Raw genomic sequence first — 18,960 nt, 5'->3', positions numbered from 1 at the left:
AAATGAAAAAAAAGCATTCCCCATGCCAAGCTTGGTCACTTTTGGATAGAAGAAAAAAAAGAAGAACCCTGCTTACTTCTTGCTACTTCGCTCTTCGGATCCGAGATTCTGCATCCTCTGTCTCTTAAAGCAGCACTGCAGAAGCTCTCCGTCCACCTCCCAGCCACAGGCGGGGGGCGGCATTCCGCAAACTGCAAGCAGCCGCCCGTCTCCTGCGCCCTCATTCGCCAGAGACCGCAAGCGCCAGCTCCCCCGGCCTAGCGTCCGCCATTATCCCGTAGACTGTAGTATGCTCTGTACGTAGTAAGTTGAAAGGAATACATGTGGCATAGTACAGTGCTGCGAATACTTGCGCCAACCCTCGATGCTGGGCCATCGGAATCAGGGTCTCGACGGCAGCCAGCATTGTCGTTGACCTTGAGGATGACATCAACGTCCAGTGACGTGTCTCATCAGAAGGGCCGGCCACTCTTGCATGCCACCTCCCAGCCTATATCGGCATCACCAATATAGATATATATAAATCCCTCTCCGCTTGTCAACTCGGGAATCGACACTACGAGACCGAAATCGACGTCACCCCCCACCGTTGAAACTGCCATCTCACGGCCGCGCAACCACAAGTGCTGCGGCCGGCAAGTCCTCGCCTCTCGCAGTGGACCGTTTCCATCCGGATCCCCCAGGCCTATTCGGCCAGTCGCCCGCCCGCAGTTGGGCGTGCTTGTTCTTGATCCCATAGTGCACACCAAGCCACACTCCGGCGAGCCACGGCGAGCCCCTCGATGTGGCCGGGTGAGAGCAGGTATGCCGCGACCAAGCTGCCCAGGTGACACGGAATCGACTCTACGAGTCCGGGTTGTGTCGAACTCCATCAAGCCCGCCCAGACACGCCCTTAAAACCCGCGGGCCCCTTGGGCTCCCACCGGTGCCCAACTCCAGACAGTATTCTGCCTGGGAAAACGATGAGCAGAGGACACGGCGGCGGGAGTCTGAGGCAGCTGCATGAACCACCCGGTTCCCGCGCCCAGCGCTCGCCACTACATGAGACGTCCCGGCAGGCACCTGTGGAAAAAGTTAAAATGCACACGCGCACGCGCGCGAACCTCGAGGCACGAGGGTCGCCCTGCCTCGTCCTGCCTTGGCAAGACATTTGTCGCACGGGGTTGCAAGGGTAAGGTACCGCAGCTCAGGGTAGCATGCATCTCGGCCCGGATCTAGTGGCCAACATCGGACGAGTCCAAGGAGGAGGGAGGGGGACCGTGTTAGCTTTGCACACGACGGCGGCCAAGATGCGTACACGCGCATACGCGGGATTCCCAGCATTCGGCATTCTGGTTCGAGTAACTTTTTTGTATGACTTGTTCTTCCCACTAAACCCGGCATCCTCAAAGCGATGCCTGACAGGGAAGTATATGTATTCGAGAAAAAAAAATGCCCACAAAGCCTACTGTAATGTGTAACGAAAACCGCATGCAAAACCACTGCTTCCTGACCAAAAAGAAATCATGGGCGGCGTGCCCCCTTGCCCTTCGTAAGACGCCCTGGCCGCAGCTCACATGACGCTGCAGTTGGCGTAGTTCCTCTGGCACTGCTCCAGGTAACCCATGTCCTCTTCCGACCCCTCGACGACGTTGTGCTGCCTCACCAGGCCCGAGACCTTGAGTGTCTGCTCGCCGTCAGCATGCCACCACTTCAGCTTCTGCACCAGCGGGCCCTCGTCGTCGTCCATGCTGATCGCCCACTTGCCGGACGACACCTCGACCTGGCAGTGGTCCTGCGGGAAGTGGAACTCGGGCAGGAACACCACCGTCGGCGCCGCCTCCGAGGGTGGCGCCGCGGCCTTGAGTTTGAGCGTGAAGGTGCAGCCGCGCAGGTCGAAGCCGTACTGCAGCACGTCGCCCGCCACGACCACCGGGGAGGGCCGCACAAAGGCCTCGGCGGCGCGGAGGCCGGGCGCGTTGGTCAGCGTGGGATCCTTGGACGGCGCCGACGATATCGACGGGTTCGTGATCGTGTTCTGGAGGTTCTCCGGCGTGACCGTCGACTCGTCGGGCACGTCTCTGCTGATCGAGTTGCGCTTGAGGTCCGACGACGGGTTGGGCGACGGGCTGCGGGGCAGCGGCGACATGGGCAGCGTCTTGTCGTCCAGGGAGAAGACGGACAGGTCCTCGCCGTTCCATAGGTCGCCGTGCTGGTGTGTGTTCTTGGCAGTAGTGTCAGCAGAGTGCGCCGGAATTCAACATCGGACGGGCAGCTTACCTTTGCAACGTAGACCCACAGGCAGTGGCCCTCCATACCCGAGCCCTCGGCGCCAAAGTAGTTGGCATCCAACGCGGCCGACTGGTCCGCATAGTCGCCCGTCTTGTACGCCTTCTTGTCGCCCATGTCGTACGGGATGCCGAACTCCGTCATGATGCAGGGGTGTTTGCCCATCCGGTCCAGGCCCTCCTGACGCAGCGACGCCAACTGGTCCTTGAAGCAGTTGCGGATGGCCGTCTCGCCGACCTTCACCGAGAGCGCCTCGTGCCAATACCTTCCACGCAGCACGCCGACAACGTCCACGTTCCACACCCTGTTCCACCGCTTCGTCATCAAGGTGATGCCGTCGTACCAGTGCGGAGAAAAGGCCATCATCGGGTCGTCGTCCTCGGTTCCCTTGATCTGAGGCGGAAGCTCCAGCGTCGGGTACTGCATCAGCATGATGCAGTTCTTGTGGATCGGCCGGATGGCGTCTCTGTAGAGACGGTACGAGTGCATGAAGTAGGTGTTTGTGAACTCCGGGTGGTCGATCGTCTTCTTCGTGGTGGGGTTCTTCGAGAAGTAGTCCTTCTTGAGCAGCGTGTCCGTTTTGGGGTCCCAGATGCCGTGCTGGGCCCAGATGCACTCCCCGAGCTTCCAGCCCTCGTCTCGCTTCCAGCCGTACCTCGAGTCGTCGTAGTCGGCGGGCAACCAGGCAATCTCACCATGGGGGTCGACCAGCGAGCGGCCAACCTTGTACGGGCCCATGCCGCCCATGTCCCACGTCTCCACCTCGCACGCGCGGCCGGACCCGGTGAGGATGGTCTGCCAGATTGTCGGGCAAGAGCCCTTCTTCAGCTTCTGGGCGTTCGGGATGACGCTGATGTCCTGGTACCCGACCAGGCCGCAGCCCGGCTCGTTCATGCTCTCCCAGCCGACGACGACGTCATTCTCAATGTCGCCGGCCTCGTGTATGCGCTTCGCGAGGTGCGCGCACGCCGCAACGAAGTGGCCCTGCAGGAAGTCCTGGATGTTGATGCCGTTGATGACGCACTTGGGCGCGAAGTCCCTGCCGCCAAAGAACATGGTGAAGATGGTGGCCGCGGCGAGGCGCCAATAGTTCGTCGACCAGATCATCTTGGGGAACTCGTCGGGTTTCGGGTACGTGTTGTGCACGATGGCGGCCTCGGTCGCGGAGAAGCTCTGGGGGTTCAGCCCGCAGGCGTAGATGGTCCACATGGGCGCGCCGGAGCCGCCGCAGTACCTGGACCACTATCCGGGCGTCAGTCTTCAACGGGGACGCAATGTGCGGGGGGCGGCGAGACCTACCACGTCCTGGTGAGGGTCCATGAACACGTAGAAGCCGTAGTCCTTGGCTATCCTCAGGATCTCAATCGTGTGCTGGATCCATTCCTCGTCGTAGCGCCCCGGGCCCGCGGCCTCGATGGCCTCCCACGTGAAGACATAGCGGATGGTGTTGTAGCCGTAGCGCTTTATCCTCGAAAAGTGGACGTGTGCCTCCTCCTTGGGAAACGGGCGGTTGTGGAACTTGACGTTGTCGCCGTCGAAGAAGTCGTCGCCTACGTGCGATGGCTGGTCCGGCTCGCTAGGGAGCTTGGCGTCGGCGGCGACGTTGAGGCCTCTGAGCACGGCCTGTCTGCCGTAGCCGTCGCGGAACTGGCCGTCTTCGATGGTCAATCGCAGTGTAGACATGGCGGCTGCGTCTGGGGTGGCGTGCTTCTCGTTCTCCGACTCGGCACGGAAAGGATTGCGGTGCCCGGGGAGTGCTGCAGAGGTTCCAACTTCCAGATAGGAGAGCGCACGAGTTGGCGACGGAGCGGTCGCGGCGGACGGGATGCTAAAGACCCGAGATTGAAATTGGGACGGTTCGATGACGTCCTTACGGGGGACCCTGATTAGTGGGATGCGCAACCACTGTGGAGGCACCCAAGCACCTTATCGGGTCAGTGCAGCACTTTGACGACCGCCAAGCGCCGAATACGCGGGTCTTGGGAGTAATACGTGCAACAGAGCAAGGGAAGAAGATGGGAAACTGGGTCTCAAGGCCTTGGTCCGAGCAGACAGGCACGCCCCGGAATTTAAAGACACAAATTGCCGTCGTCGCCCGCTTCGATAGCCACCGCGCGTCTCCCGTCTAAACGCCTTTGCAGAGAGATGTCGGGGTTAGTCATGTCTGAAGATGAAGGAAGCGTGACTGCAACTGCCACCCTTTGTGCCTCTGCTCGTTTTCGTGTTGGACAGCGGAGCCAATCGCCGCGGCCCGCTAAGAGCTCTAGCGGGCTAGGCGGGGCTCGTGGCGTCGGCTCGCTTGAACTCCGGGTCGACGCCGCCAAATACCCGGGGCAGTGGCGGGTGGGGGAGGGTCTTTTCGGTGGGCTGGCTCCGGGGTGTTGGGGCCGTGACACTGACTGGCATGGCACATAGTAGGGACTGTGCGGTGAGTCGCTGACGACGATATAACTACTACTACGCCACCGAGACTTCCGGCACGCCCGTTGCGGCAGTCTGTGCCTTGGTTTAACCGTGGGAGCTGCTCGCTCTGATATGCCGTGGTGCCATCTAACAGCCTATGCATTGCGGTGAAACGCCAACGTCGTAAGCCTGGGAGAGACACTCGTAAGGTGCCTGAAGATGCGGACCAACTTGGCCCCGAAAGACGGACAGACTCAAGACGCCGTGCAGTATATCGGCCGTCTTGTGCTCAGCCACGGTTTTTTTTTTTTTTTCATATAGGTCATTCCATTCATTGCCCCCACTATCTACGCATGTGTGCTGTCCCTGTCCGACTCTGAACTATACCGTCGTCCCGTCTCTGCCGAGTCTCCCACCCGCGGACGCTCGTCGCCCCCGGATCCCCAGATCAAATCAATGTACAAACCCGGCTTTTCCGCCTTCTTCCGCAGCACGTAGCGATTGAAGAACCATGGCAGGTAGTCAAACACCTGGTGGCGCACAAACTTGCGCTTCGACACCGCAAACACCAGGTCCAGGTCCTCGAGACTCCTCCTCTTGGTCTCCTCCAGCAGCAGAAATACCATGACGAGGGCGAGGATGTTGAAGCCCGCAAACAGATAGAGTGACCCGCCGTCGCCCAGCCCCGAGTTGATCCTGGGGAAGAACACGGACAACAGGCCCGCGAAGCCCAGGTTGACGGCGATGGCGACTGCGGCGCCGGCCTCGCGGTGGGAGAGGGGGAAGCTCTCCGAGGCGTAGGTGAACGGGATCGGGCCCAGGCCGGGGGAGTAGGCGGCTGCAAACAGCAGGATGAACAGAGCCACCACCGCGACCCGGGCGTCGGCGTTGGAGATGCGAAAGGAGACGCCCGCAAGCAGCATGAAAAGCGCCATCACCGGCAGGGTGAGCATGAGCCACTTCCTACGGCCCAGCGTGTCGATCGTTTTGATGGCCGGCAGGCCGAAGATGAAGTTGACGGCCCCGTAGCCCAGGCTGAACACCATGGACGTCCGCTTCTCCACGCCGGCGCGGTTGAAGAGCGTGCCCGAGTAAAAGGCCAAGACGTTGATGCCGCAGAGCTGCTGGGCCAGGGCCACCGTCGAGCTGCTGATCAGGGCATTTCGCAGCCGCCTCTCGAGGAACAGCTGCTTCCACTGCCTCAGGAACCCCGCAAGGGTCGAGAGGAACCCCGGGACCGGCTGAGGGTTCGCATCGCTGCTAGGCAGCTCTTCCTGCTCGATGGACTTGTGGACGAGGTATATGTCTCGCAGCGCCTGCAGCTCCGTGTTTCTCAGTTTCTTGAGGATCTCGTACGCTCGCTGTGGGTTGTAGCTGGGGCTCGACACGCGCATCAGATATCGCGGGCTTTCGTCGCAGAACCATACGACCAGAACTAGCAGCGCCAGTGCCGGCACCATGGGCGCGCCGACCATCAGCTGGAAGGTCAGCCTCTTGTTCGAGCCCGGCGTCGTGTCGAAGATCAGGTTGAATGCGAACCCGATCATCATGCCCGCCGCTACCCATAATTGCCAGGCGAGGATGGACGTGCCGCGCCAGAAGCCGACTGCCGTCTCACTCGCGAGGATGGGGGTGCTGACGGCCTTGAGACCCATGCCTGTTGCTCGTGTTAGTAGTGCTAATTCTGAATAGAAACACACGCGGCACTCACCGATCCCGTTTATCAGACGAATACCGAATAGCTGCTTCCAGTCCGTCGCAAAGGCCGACGCGAGTGAGCTGGCGAATATCAAGCAAGCGGCCACCACCATGCCTCCCTTGCGGCCCAGATAGTGGTTGACCGGCAGCGCCAGGGGACAGCCCAGCACCGCGGCGAACAGGAACGGCGACGCATTGGCTGCCCCGAGCTTCCAGTCGGCAGTTCCCAGCGTGGCGTGGCTCCCGGTTGCGGTACTGTCGGGCTTCTCGGCTGCCGTGTCGAGCCCAAACTCGGTGTCGTAGAGCGACGAGCCGTTGAACGAGGCTTGAACGTGGCCTGGTACTTGTTAAGCAACCCATCTTCATAAAGGACCAGGCATATCCAAGTTACCTTGCAGGAACGCCGCGAGGGACACGGTGATGATGATGGTCCACATCCCCCTTTCACTAAACGGAACGTCGCGTTCCCGGCGCAGTGCTCGTTTCTCCTCCGGGGTCAACTGGACAGGAAGTTCCTTGCTTGCCCCCTCGTTGGGGTTTCTGGCAACCTCGTCGTACAGCTTGATGTCTTTGGCTACGCGAGCGGCTCGCAGAAGAGCCGCTGTGTTAACGTTTAGACATTTCTGGGCGAACAATGTGACATCTGCTTCGAGTTGCTCGTCGGTGTAGTGGGCTAGGTCATGAGGTTAGCCAAAAGTGGACTGTGTCTCAAGCAGAGCCAAGGTGTTGTTCGATGTGCGTCCGGCAATAAGTTCAGCTAGACCTACCAAGAGGGTTTTCGATTACCGCGCGATCGTTGATTCTCCGGCGATGTGCTTGTCTTCTTTGTCGGTCGCGGCCAGAGTGCGACTCGACCTGTTCGAAAGTGTCCAGGGCATCCATACTGAGGACCAGATGATTGAGCCGGAGGCTTCAGGCTTGACATACACGAATCAGCGGGAAGTGGCATTGGGGACAAGGCAATATAGGGTCGAAGCCAGTCGCGAGCCAGGCCATCCCGGGGCATAAGGGGCCGTTTACTGGGCGGTTCGTTCCTTTTAGGTCCCGTCATTCCACAACGAGTGCGAAACGACACGAACCATTGCCCAGGAACTGGGGCCCTGGGGCCCAATGGGGTCCAGAGTTGTGTCCCGCGCCCTGTTGAGACCTGCTGCCTGAGTTTCCCTCGGCCGGCAGTGCACAATGATATGGTAGCCATGCATGGAGCCGTCATCTGAATCCTTCCGGCGATGAATCGTCAAGCCATTACATTTCGACTTGTGTGTCCCCCATGCGGAGAGAAGGGAGCTGCAACTTGCTGGGGCCTCATGTAGGGCTGTGGTGGCGATGCTGATCCCTCAGCCCCCCTATCATACCACGAGGTGGGCGACAACTGTCTTGGACGCCTGGCTCTAGCTACGCCGCAAGGGCCTTTACCTTGACCATGCTGGTATTCATTCGCACCGGGAGGTCAGTTACGGTAGTTGCCAACCTGAAGCAGTATAGAAGTGCTGTTATGTTAACCGAGAAGCCCTGGAAGGACGCCTCGTCTCGGGCACACGAACACACTTGTTTTCTGCACTTCCATTTCCTCGTACTCGGTCCCGGTGTGAGAGAAGGGCAGCACATGCACCGAGCCAGGCAGCATTTACAAGGTGGCTTTGTCGAGCCAATGGTTGTCCGCAGCGACAGCGTTTGCAGTTCCAGGGCTGCACTTGCAGATCCCCAACCATCATCGCTGTCACCACTGGGCGAACAAACAAGTGATGTCCATTGCCCGTGTCTCGCTGCGCCCCGCAGGTGTGGTCCATGACCAAGTTCCCCTTGGAAGTTGGTAGTCGGGATGAACTGGAACCACTGCAGAAGCTCCACCCTCAGACCCCAGTCGATCGAAATACCCCGCGGGGACCGGTGCATGGATCGTCCGTCGGATTCTCAACTGGGAATAGTGCCAGAAGAAGCTCAAATAAGTATTTGGTTCGCCATTGGGGCGAGGAGCAGAGCCACTCGCAGACTGGCAAGCAGGACGTCGAGAAAATGGACTCGGTGACTAGTAGCGCAAGAAGAGCTGAGCGGCAGGGTTACACACAGCGCGCGGTGCTGCCTGCTTGGTGCTCGTGATGACAATCTTTGTGGCCATGCCCCCCATGAACCCCCGGGGCAGCAAGCTGTGCTTCGGGGGGGTGAAAATAAGCATGAGTTAACTGTCTGCCGATCATGGGTGCGCATGAGGCTTACCTCATCGCTGGATTCGCGTGGTCTTGACCTGCCCTTTAAATCCCCCCCATAACTGTTGATGGTGACATGATATTGTCTATTCATCCACCAAGGGTCGTTACACGACAAGTCCCAACATTGTTCCCTAAATATGTACCTCAACCGGCGGTTGAGGTCACTTTGCATCGATTACCGCGAAATCAGCGGGCACGGCTGTGATTCGGACGACTGAAAACATATCCCTGAAACGAAATAACCGCCCCGGCTGCGCAGGATGGATCCTCTTTCGATTGCTGCGTTTGCCATCCAGATGGTGGGCATAGCTGGCAAGATTGTCGAAGGCACCGGCAAGTTCGTGCAGGAAAGCAAAGCAATCTCGTCGAGCATTGGCGACTTTCACGAAACAATCCGCAATCTACACGCAGCTCTACGTAATGTAGCCCGGATACTGCAACAGCATCCGCAACAGCTTTCCTTCGAAAGAGAGCACCACCAAGACATCTATCAGATTCTCAAATCATGCCGCACCTCGCTTGACAGGCTTCAAGGCGAGCTCCCGGAGCTGGCCGAGAATCCGGGGCCGATCGACAAAGCTAGGACAAGTTTTGCCATGACGCTGAAGTCGGTCGTGATCCGGGATCTCGTTTCTCACATTACCTCGTACACACAGGTGCTCCAACTTAGTCTGATAACTCTGTCACTGTGAGTAGGCGGTATTCGAGGCCGGATAACTCGCTGGTACCAAATGCTAATGTTGACCAGGGGTTCCTTGTGGACACAGCAAAAGTCGCAAGACCAGGTCCACGTCAAAATCAGAAAGTTGACCGATGCTATTCGGTCTGCAAACCTCATTTCGCAGGCTTCCGCAAGCCAAAGACGAGCATCAACTGACTGGGACGACGATGCCGAAACCAGAGTTGGTGACTCTGTGTCCGTGACAAAGGAGATACAGGCCTGGAGGGTGTCGGCGGATGAAGTCGCTGCCGCGGTTACGCTCCAGGATGCAGATCGGAGCCCGTCGTTCTTGTCGTTCGGCTCGTCGTTCGCCAAACTACCCTCGCGGAAGGACCCTTGTTCGACTGAGGCGCTGGGCGACATCGACTCGGATGACTGGGACCCTGAGCCCGACCATCCGGACGGCCCAAGCAAAGATATCCTGACCCACCAGTACGATGCCAACCAGGAAATAGTGCATCGACTGGTGAGCTGCGGAATATTCCTCCGGGCATCACTCTACCAGAAGAGGGGCATCGAAATCCGAGAACAGCTCGGCCAACCCGGCTACGATATCGAGTTCGGCTTCGCCGAGCAAGCTGCCATGAAGGAGCGACTCGCGGATATACTTTTGAAGAGCGAGACGGAAGAGGAAACTGCCGAGGCGAAAACCGTTTTGCAGAAGCTTTTGAAGGAAGAAGTGAACCAGCCCGAGGATAGGAGAGACGACGAGCGTCGCAGTCGACTGTACCATGACCTTGGAAGCCTTTACATCAAGCTTGGAAACCTGAAGCAGGCCAAGACCTTCCTGAGCCGGGCTCTCGAGGGCCGAAAAAATCAACATCCTATGCCGTTGGAGCTGGTGCAGGAAACGGCCAACCTGTATATCAAAGCCCTACAGCTTGACGGGGCATTCGACGAAGCCCGTGGAGTGGAAGTTTGGGTCAACACCATGATTGTACCGTTGACGAGCCGGCCGTCCTCGCCGCCAGAGTCCCAGGGCCCCAGAAGGCCGTCGTCGATGGGGGATCTGTCTCAAGCTTTCGCGTGGTGCAGAGAGAATGGATTTGATATTGATGCGCCAAGCGGGTTCCATTTCGATACTTGCGACTTCATGACTAGAACTTCGCCGCTGCACAAGGCTATCCAGGATGAGAACGTCGAAGTCCTGAATCAGATGGTAGGGCATGCTGTCAGTCTCGAAAACGGTGGCAACGTCGGCCTCCCGACACCTTTGCTACTTGCCGCCTCGACGAGGAACCGCGACAGTGTTGGCCTGCTGCTGCGGAGCGGTGCACGAGCGGACGTTCGTGACAGCGCGGGCTTGAGCCCCCTCCACCGATGCCAGAGCAAGTCTGGCGGTGTCAACGTTGCCCAGCTTCTCCTCGACGGCACCCCGAGTCTTCTGGATCTCGTCGACAACTCGGGCAAGACGGCGCTGTACATGGCATGCGAGATGGGCAACGAGAAGATGGTCGGTTTCCTGCTGGACCAGGGTGCAGATCCCAACATCTGCCATCAAACAAGAAGAGGCCCGGCATCGTCTCCTCTCCTGAGCAACGCCAATGTGTGCACCCCGTTGATTGCCGCCATTCAAGTTGTGGCGACGAGGAGCTCCCGCAAAATCGGAATGATTGACGCGCTGCTTGCCCACGGGGCAGATCCACGCCTGACTGACGCCAACGGCAGAAATGCCTTTCAAGCAGCCAACAATGCCGGGCTGGCCGGGTCGGAGATCAAGCGGCTCCTTCAACAGTACGCGCCAATCCCGTCACGCAGGCCTAGCGATGCTTCTTCTTCAACCGTCTTCACCAGGTCGTCGACCTCGAGCGACCACACTTCCCATGCGTCCGGTCGGCGAGGCACTCTTATGAGATTTTGGAGCAAGTCCGAATCAAACCATTCCGGCGTTGAGTCGGTTCCGGAGAGAGATTAGATGAGCCGCTGTAGGCGGCGTGGAGATGCCGCGATTAGCATGATTGCGTTTAGATACCCTTTTATAACAAATCAAGATCAAGTCATTAAATTGCAGAGAGAAGTGAGACAGGTGCTTCTATTGGCTATGCTTGTTGAAATTCCGTTGCGGACAAGAGAAAAAGTGCTCGCAAAACTGCTGAACAAGTACCGTGTAATGGTGTCTGGACAGCAGATGAGTGAGAGTGCCTTATCTTATCGGCCGGTCGTCGCGATGCGCACATAATGTACTGCACCTCTGCTATGCTCGAAGCGGGGCATGATGTAATAAGGGAGGTACTGGTGGGGCGCGGTCTCTGTGGCGCTCACCACACACAGCTCATAGCACCTTCTTACCTCGCAGAGAAGTGTCTACCACGAGAAGGCACCGACGGGAATCTCACTGAGCCGTCCCAAGTAAACCAGATACCTCTGAAATTTTCTTTCCCCTCTCGAGACAGTGTGACCAGCGCTTGGGTTTGGCTCCGGATTTGCTTTTTTTCTACCCCACTGTCGGCCGTTCTTCACTTCTTAGCACCACCACGGTGATGCCCCGCCATCGGAAGAATACCTCACTTTCATGATTCACGATACCCGTCACTAGACAACATGTCGGGTGCCAAGGCCGCGCTGAAGGCCATTGGCGACGCTGTGAAGCAGCAAAAATGGGACGATGCCATTCAGAAGGCAAGCGAGTTCATCGACCGGGATCCCAAGAGCTACCAGGCGTACAGACTCACTCCCCCATTTTCTCCCCCGTCGGCGAGGCTGCTGACACCTTGCGCAGGAACATCTTCCTAGCCTTTGCGCTTGACAAGAAGAACCGCGTTGATGAATCGGAGAAGGCGTACAAGTCGGCCGCAACGCTGCGGCCGAAGGACAGCCAGGCGTGGCAGGGTCTCATCAAGCTCTACGAGAAGCAGGACCGCAAGCGCATAGAAGCCTACCAGCAGGCCGCCATCAGCCTGGCAGAGATTTACCGGGACGCGGAGGACATGTACAAGTGCCAGGACGTCATTGATAAGTTCATCGACTTCGCGAGGGCCCAGGGCGACACGGCGCAATACGTTGAAGCCCTCGGCGTCATCCTCCCGGGGAGTCCCATTTATCCCGCTCTTGAAGGACGGGTTCCACACCCGGCCAAGACGTACGAGACGATGGCGCAGATCATAGAGGCCGACGAGAAGAAGCGCATCAATAACCTCATCGGCGAACGCAGGACAAGGATCGGCGCGCGCCTGAACGAGGTAACCCTCGAGGTCAAGCGCGAGGTCATGGGCCAGAGCAAGCTCGAGTTTGTCTACCAGCAGCTGATCAACTGGACAAACGATGATGAGTTGCGACGGAAGTACGAGGAAAAGCTCCTCCAGTACTGCTATGACCGCCTCATGGTTGCGCCCCTGGGCCCGGAGAAGGGCCAGGCCCTGCAGGCCGTCCTGAAATTGGCCCTTGACATGGTCATCATCAAGCACCCCTTCAGACTCGCCTGGGAGATTGCCATCGACTGGAAGGACGCAAAGGAGATCAAGGAGTGGGACGTCAACATGTTGAGAGACTACTGCTTATTCTTCCCCGAAACCGACCTGTACAAGGTCATCACCGGGTTTTTGACGAGCACCATTTCTCCTTTTCCCAAACCGACACCCGCCGCCCTTGAAGCGGAGGAGACCGAGGAGGAGAGCGAGGATGACGAGGGAGGCGGCGTGTCGATGGTGCCACTGACGGAACAGGATAGGATACTGATGATGACGGAGGGCATCACTACGTCGAACTCGCTCTTCGCCCACCGCTTGATGGGAGAGTACTACCAGCACTTGGAGGAGCACGAGAGCTCCGTGGAGCTGATGCGCAAGGCCATGGAACACCTCAAGGCACAGAGGAGCAAGACGGGTATGATTTTCCAAAACACCAACGACGCCTTCTCCTTGTACCTGGCCACGGCGCTGGTATTCTACCAGTCTCCCCGACACCACACCGAGGCGAAGACGCTTTTCGAAGCTGTCCTCAGCCACGACCCGTCTTCCACACCGGCGCTTATCGGTGTCGGCCTCATCTACGAGGAAGAGGAGGACTACGACGACGCCATCGATTTCTTGAGGCGTGCGATCCAGAGAGATCCCACCAACCTCCGCGTCAAGACCGAGGCCGCATGGGTCCAGGCGCTAAAGGGGGATTATGAGACCGCCAAGGCGGAGCTGGAGGACTCGCTGCCTCTCATCGAGGAGATGTCGCCGCCCTCCAAGGAGCTCCTCGCGCAAACGCAGTACCGGCTGGGATCTTGCGTCTGGAACCTGGACACGTCGAAGGCGGCCCGCAAGAGCCGCACCGGTGCGTACGTCTACTTCCTAGACGCACTCAGGAACAACCTCAACTTTGCGCCGGCCTACACCAGCCTCGGAATCTACTACGCCGACTACGCCAAGGACAAGAAGAGAGCCAGGCGCTGCTTCCAGAAGGCCGTCGAGCTTTCGTCCTCCGAAGTCGAAGCTGCCAAACGCCTCGCGCAGTCGTTTGCGGACGAGGGCGACTGGGATCGCGTCGAGCTCGTCGCCCAGCGCGTGGTCGACTCAGGAAAGGTCAAGCCGCCGCCCGGCTCCAAGAGGAAGGGCTTGAGCTGGCCGTTTGCTGCGCTCGGTGTGGCGGAGCTGAACAAGCAGGCTTTCCACAAGTCTATCGTGTCTTTCCAGTCGGCCTTGAGAATATCGCCAGAGGACTACCACTCCTGGGTCGGCTTGGGCGAGAGTTACTACTCCTCGGGTCGGTTCATCGCGGCGACCAAGGCCATCCTCAACGCCCAAAAGCTGGAGGAAACCGCGCCCGCCGAGACGCTGGGCGACACCTGGTTCACCAAGTACATGCTCGCTAATGTCAAGCGTGAGCTGGCCGAGTTTGACGACGCCGTCGCCCTCTACCAAGATGTTATCGAGGGCCGCCCACAGGAAGACGGAGTCGCGATTGCTTTGATGCAGACCATGGTAGACAACGCGCTTGACAGCGTTGAAAAGGGACTCTTTGGCAAGGCCGTGCACCTCGCCATTGACACGATTGACTTTGCCTCAAAGGCGGCCGCCAGCGTTGTCGAGACCTTCAACTTCTGGAAGTCGCTTGCCGATGCGTGCTCCGTCTTCTCCGCGGTGCAAGCCCGAGCGGTCGACTTCCCGGCAGAGTCGATCATGGCCCTCATTGACAATGGCGACAAGGTCGCATACACCGTCTTTGCCGACGTGGACAATGTCGGCACCGGCGTCATCTCGGCCAAGGGTCTGTTCTCGGAAGACGAGAGACTGGGTGTCGACCTTACGAGATGCATCCATGCCACAATCCTCTGCCACAAGCGAGCCATCCACGTCTCCGCAAACGACGTGCACGCCCAGGCGGTGGCATACTACAACCTCGGCTGGGCGGAGCACCGAGCCCACATCTGCCTGCCCTCGAGCATCAGGAAGAAGTCAAGCGTGTACCTGAAGACTGCCATGAAGTGCTTCAAGAGGGCGATCGAGCTCGAGGCCGGAAACTCCGAGTTCTGGAACTCTCTGGGCGTCGTTACGAGCGAGATCAGCCCGGCGGTATCGCAGCACTCCTTCGTTCGAAGCCTACACCTGAACGAGAGAAGCCCCGCGGCATGGACGAACCTTGGGACGCTGGCTCTGCTGCAGAACGACATGCAGCTCGCCAACGAGGCCTTCAACCGGGCGCAGTCGACGGACCCCGACTACGCGCACGCCTGGCTTGGCCAGGGCTTCGTGGCACTCCTCTACGGGAAGACGAAGGAGGCAAGGGGCTTGTTCACCCACGCCATGGAGATTGCCGAGTCTTCCTCTGCCCTCACCAGGCGCCAGTTCTCGGTGTCGGTGTTTGACCACATCTTGACCACAACCTCTGCCAACATCACCTCCCTCATCCAGCCAATCTTTGCCCTCGGCCAGCTCAACAGCTTGAAGCCTCAAGACTTGGCATACGGGCACCTGTCGACCAACTTCCTGGAGCGGACGCGCGACAACGCCAAGGCGGTGGAGGTATTGGAGAAGATATGCGGCATTTTGGAGGCCGACTACGAAGTCACAGAGTCGCCGCAGTCGCTCGCACAATTCGCGTTAGCCAAGACCGATCTGGCAAGGTCGTACCTGGCCACCGGCGCCTACGAGCAGGCTGTCGAATGCGGCGAGATGGCAATCCAATTGAGCAACGACGAGTCCGACAATGAGCTGACGAGGGAAGAGCGCAAGAAGGCGCGCCTTTCCGCCCACCTGACGGTCGGTCTGGCGCAGTACTACAGCGAGGATGTCAAAGAGGCCCTCCTGTGCTTCGAGTCGGCCCTCGAGGAATCCGACAACAACCCGGCTGCCGTATGCCTCCTTGCTCAGGTTCTGTGGGCGGCAGGCACGGAGGATTCCCGCGAAAAGGCCCGCAATGCCCTCTTTGACGTGATCGAGAAGCAGCCCGACCACGTGCAGTCCGTCCTCCTGCTTGGGGTCATTGCGACTCTTGACAGCGACGAAGAATCCGTCGAGGCGGTCGTGTCAGAGCTTCAAGGCCTCCGAACCAGCCACACGGTGGGAGATTCGGAACAGTCTCAAATCGGCGAGGTGCTTGGCGCCATCGCCAAGCTCGGGGAGACGAACACAGACGAGGACGTGATGACCCAGATCCAGACGGACATCATGCTGTACCCTCAGCTGCCGCATGGCTGGTCGAACCTGGCCGCGTTCGGCGGAGAACAATATGCCGCTGAGATGGCGTTGACGGTGGCCAAGAAGGGGGCGCCACCGCGGGGAACCCTAGAGGCGCAGGACTTGGCCAAAGCATATGCCGGTACCGGGGTTGCCGCGGATGCCCAGACAGCCATATTCTTGTCACCTTGGACGGCGGACGGTTGGAGCTCGTTGCGAGATGCCGTCTACGGAAACTAGGGCGCTGTGGTGTGCGGGTGAGCCAGGGTTCGCTCCGCAGCATGTTTAGGCCGACACATCTGGTCGGGTCTGACGACTGGATATCTGGTTGGCAAAGGGGTCCATCACACCATGTTGTAATAGCTACGCATGTAATTGTTCAAAACACCAAAATGCCAGAAAAATGGCCAAAATCGCAAACTGATGCTGCCCTACGCTGCCTGCAGGCAAACCAATGGGGTATCGATGCCAAACTCCAAGCAATGCCGTACCATGCCCTGCCCTTGTGACCCGGCTATGCTCTTTCGGCCTCGACAGCCTCCTTCAACCTAGCCATTCTCCCCTCAATCCACGCCTTCTGCCACGCATCGATCTTCCCGCCGAGCATGACGCACTTGTCGGGCCCAAGCAGCACCGTGCCTCTCGCGATGACCGTCCCGCTCTTGAGCATCACCTTCTCGCCAATATGCGTGCTTCCGATGCCAATCTTATCGATGCGCCGCAGCTCCATCGCATAAATCTTCTGCCCCCTGCAGTCCTGCAACACGAGCCTGTGCGTGGCATTGCGCCGCTGCTGCTGTTGCTGTTGTGGTGCCCTGCCCGACCCGGCCGTGCCCTCGTCGAGGTTATCGTACTCGGCATCCTCGGCGGCGGCAAGCCTCACAACGCGCCGTCCGGTCGTCTGCTCCCCGCGGGCCACGGCCTCGAGCTCCTCGACCTGCTCCCACCGCGAGAGGCTTAGGTTCTCGACGTCGAGGACCTGGCAGGGAACATCTTGGGACAGGATCGTCTCGGGTGTCCCGGCGTTCTGGGCGGGAAGTGAGGCGTTGGCGGCCTGGTCGAGGAGGCCTGGCGTCGTGAGGTCCGAGGCGAGGAGCCGGGCTTTCGCGGTCGCGATGAGGGAGGGCAGTGGAGGGGTCGGGACGCGGGAGGTGAGGGTCGTGGTCCAGGGGATTGAGGGGGCGGGGAAGGATTGGGATTGGAGCGCAGATCGTATTTGTGTCGTTAGGTCCATGTTGTGCGTGGCCTCGATTGTGCTTTACATCTTGAGGTTGTTGAGGGCCTGTAGACGCGCCGGGCTTTCGCGTGCGGGCGGAAGCTTGGAAATTCTACAACGTAGAATAGCTTTGGTGGGGTACTTACCCCAAATCCTTGGAGCCTGGGGGGCATACCCCCACTGTAGATCCCCGAAATTAGCATGTGTCAACTAGCGCAGCCTCGCCTTGCAGCTGAAGTTCGGAGCCCCCACAGGAGCTCCTTGCCGGCCTATCGCCAGCGTCCCCGTTTACCTTCCGTACCGCAGCCTTGCATCCCTCAAACTGTCACCATCACGAGCTTCACGGCCCTTTTCGAACCACGCAGCGACCCATTGGCCTCCAAAGCCCCCGGCACCATTCCGCGAGGATCCGAAAGTCCCACTCTCCTTCGTCAAAATGTCCACCATCGCGTCCCCCCGCGAACCGCCCGCCCTCACCCGCCGCGTCTCAGCCCAGCCACACACACCAACATCCTCGACCCGGCCCTCCCTCGACGCCCCGCGTTCCCTGACAAGCTCCCCCAACCCCGGATCCGCCGCGTCCTTTGGCGGCCCGGGTGCGCCGCCGGTACCAGGGCCCTCGAAGCGGGCGAACCGTGCCGCCCTCCGCGAGTACTACAACCTCAAAAAGGCTGGCGGCGGCGCCCCTTCCCTAGAGGTGACGGAGGAATCCCCCGACCGCGGCGCCGCCGAACACTCTGAGGTCCCCCCCAGCGAGCTCGACAACCCGTCCTTCGACGCCGAGGCGTACGTGCGGAGGGCCCTCGCGGAAAACACCCTCGACGACCTGCTGCGGGTGTACACGCGCGTGCTGGGCGAGATACGGGCGCTGGACGCAGAGAAGAAGGCGCTGGTGTACGACAACTACTCCAAGCTCATCTCCGCGACGGAGACGATCCGAAAGGTAAGCGCGCAAAGCGGCTGTTCTTGGCGCGGGCTTGATGAAAGAATGATGACGGCTGAGACCCGGGTGGACAGATGCGCGCGAACATGGACCCCCTGAACCCGATGGCATCGACCCTGGACCCGGCGATTGCGGGCATCTACGCCCAGGCGAGCTCGATCCGCGAGGCGCTGCGGAAGTCGGTCGCGCCGCCTGGATCCAAGGAGAGGGAGGACGAGGCCACGGCCGCGAGGAGGCGCAGGACGAGGCAGCTGGCGAGCGAGGTACTGGGGACGCCGGAGAAGCTGAGGAAGTTGGTGGGCGAGGGAAAAGTCGAGGAGGCGAAGAAGGAATGGGAGATGCCGCGCCGGCTGTTGGAGGTTTGGAAGGCGAAGGGGTTGGGTGGAAAGGACGTGGCGGAGTGTCTCGAGGAGGGGGACGCGGCGCTGAGGGGCGGCACTGGGGATAACAGTGTGCGGACGTCGAAAGACAGCGGCAGCTCATAATTCGGCGTTTGCTGGTTTGAGGCGGGAAATGTTTTATAGGTTTGAGGCATAGCGAGGGAGTTTTCTGGCGTTGGGGGGGCTTGGAGTTTCACGGAATAAGGCAAGAACAAAATTCGCTGCATAGAACTGAATGAAATGGAAATTCAACTGGTTGATGCACGAGTGCACAATAATTCGGTGCTGTGAGGGGTTGGGATCGAGCACACCTTCAGCGTTGGTTCAAGTTAGCCCAGAGGTTATGGATAGTTATAGTCTGGTGCGAGGAACACCCGCGAACGCCTCCGCGAAGCTCTCCATCCTTTAGGAATACGTCTGGCGGCACTGGAAACTTTTGGACGGGGTACTCAGCCAGTACGTCGGGAACCGATGTTGTATTTTGCTTAGGGATGGCTGAAACGGGCGTCATTCACTATT

At 59.4% G+C, this 18,960-nt stretch overlaps 6 protein-coding genes across 6 annotated transcripts; 3 read left to right on the top strand and 3 right to left on the bottom strand.

Annotated features, from left to right (window-relative positions):
* Nucleotides 1-1,552: 1,552 nt before the first annotated feature.
* On the bottom strand, nucleotides 1,553-3,951 carry EsH8_I_000383 (hydrolase; the record flags this gene model as incomplete). The annotated part of the gene is made up of 3 exons (XM_083267796.1): nucleotides 1,553-2,203; nucleotides 2,260-3,510; nucleotides 3,568-3,951. The coding sequence occupies 3 exons, from the start codon at nucleotides 3,949-3,951 to the stop codon at nucleotides 1,553-1,555; spliced, it is 2,286 nt and encodes a 761-aa protein (XP_083118234.1).
* Nucleotides 3,952-5,018: 1,067 nt separating this feature from the next.
* EsH8_I_000382 (uncharacterized protein) lies at nucleotides 5,019-7,251 on the bottom strand (the record flags this gene model as incomplete). Its single annotated transcript, XM_083267795.1, has 4 exons — nucleotides 5,019-6,328; nucleotides 6,383-6,706; nucleotides 6,761-7,042; nucleotides 7,137-7,251. The coding sequence occupies 4 exons, from the start codon at nucleotides 7,249-7,251 to the stop codon at nucleotides 5,019-5,021; spliced, it is 2,031 nt and encodes a 676-aa protein (XP_083118233.1).
* A 1,588-nt stretch (nucleotides 7,252-8,839) lies between these two features.
* EsH8_I_000381 (uncharacterized protein) lies at nucleotides 8,840-11,215 on the top strand (the record flags this gene model as incomplete). The annotated part of the gene is made up of 2 exons (XM_083267794.1): nucleotides 8,840-9,267; nucleotides 9,328-11,215. The coding sequence occupies 2 exons, from the start codon at nucleotides 8,840-8,842 to the stop codon at nucleotides 11,213-11,215; spliced, it is 2,316 nt and encodes a 771-aa protein (XP_083118232.1).
* A 626-nt stretch (nucleotides 11,216-11,841) lies between these two features.
* EsH8_I_000380 (SKI complex subunit tetratricopeptide repeat protein SKI3) lies at nucleotides 11,842-16,142 on the top strand (the record flags this gene model as incomplete). Its single annotated transcript, XM_083267793.1, has 2 exons — nucleotides 11,842-11,960; nucleotides 12,020-16,142. 2 exons carry the CDS (start codon nucleotides 11,842-11,844, stop codon nucleotides 16,140-16,142), a joined length of 4,242 nt encoding a protein of 1,413 aa, XP_083118231.1.
* A 274-nt stretch (nucleotides 16,143-16,416) lies between these two features.
* On the bottom strand, nucleotides 16,417-17,136 carry EsH8_I_000379 (OB fold domain-containing protein; the record flags this gene model as incomplete). Its single annotated transcript, XM_083267792.1, has 1 exon — nucleotides 16,417-17,136. The coding sequence occupies one exon, from the start codon at nucleotides 17,134-17,136 to the stop codon at nucleotides 16,417-16,419; it is 720 nt and encodes a 239-aa protein (XP_083118230.1).
* Nucleotides 17,137-17,554: 418 nt separating this feature from the next.
* Nucleotides 17,555-18,546, top strand: EsH8_I_000378 (Vps51/Vps67-domain-containing protein; the record flags this gene model as incomplete). The annotated part of the gene is made up of 2 exons (XM_083267791.1): nucleotides 17,555-18,061; nucleotides 18,136-18,546. 2 exons carry the CDS (start codon nucleotides 17,555-17,557, stop codon nucleotides 18,544-18,546), a joined length of 918 nt encoding a protein of 305 aa, XP_083118229.1.
* Between the last annotated feature and the right edge of the window lie 414 nt (nucleotides 18,547-18,960).

The sequence above is a fragment of the Colletotrichum jinshuiense genome, chromosome 1 (genome assembly GCF_051148585.1).
Source record: "Colletotrichum jinshuiense chromosome 1, complete sequence".
NCBI lineage: Eukaryota > Fungi > Ascomycota > Sordariomycetes > Glomerellales > Glomerellaceae > Colletotrichum > Colletotrichum jinshuiense.
Note: the sequence above shows the minus strand (reverse complement) of the source record. Positions and strands in the feature narration are given on the sequence as shown.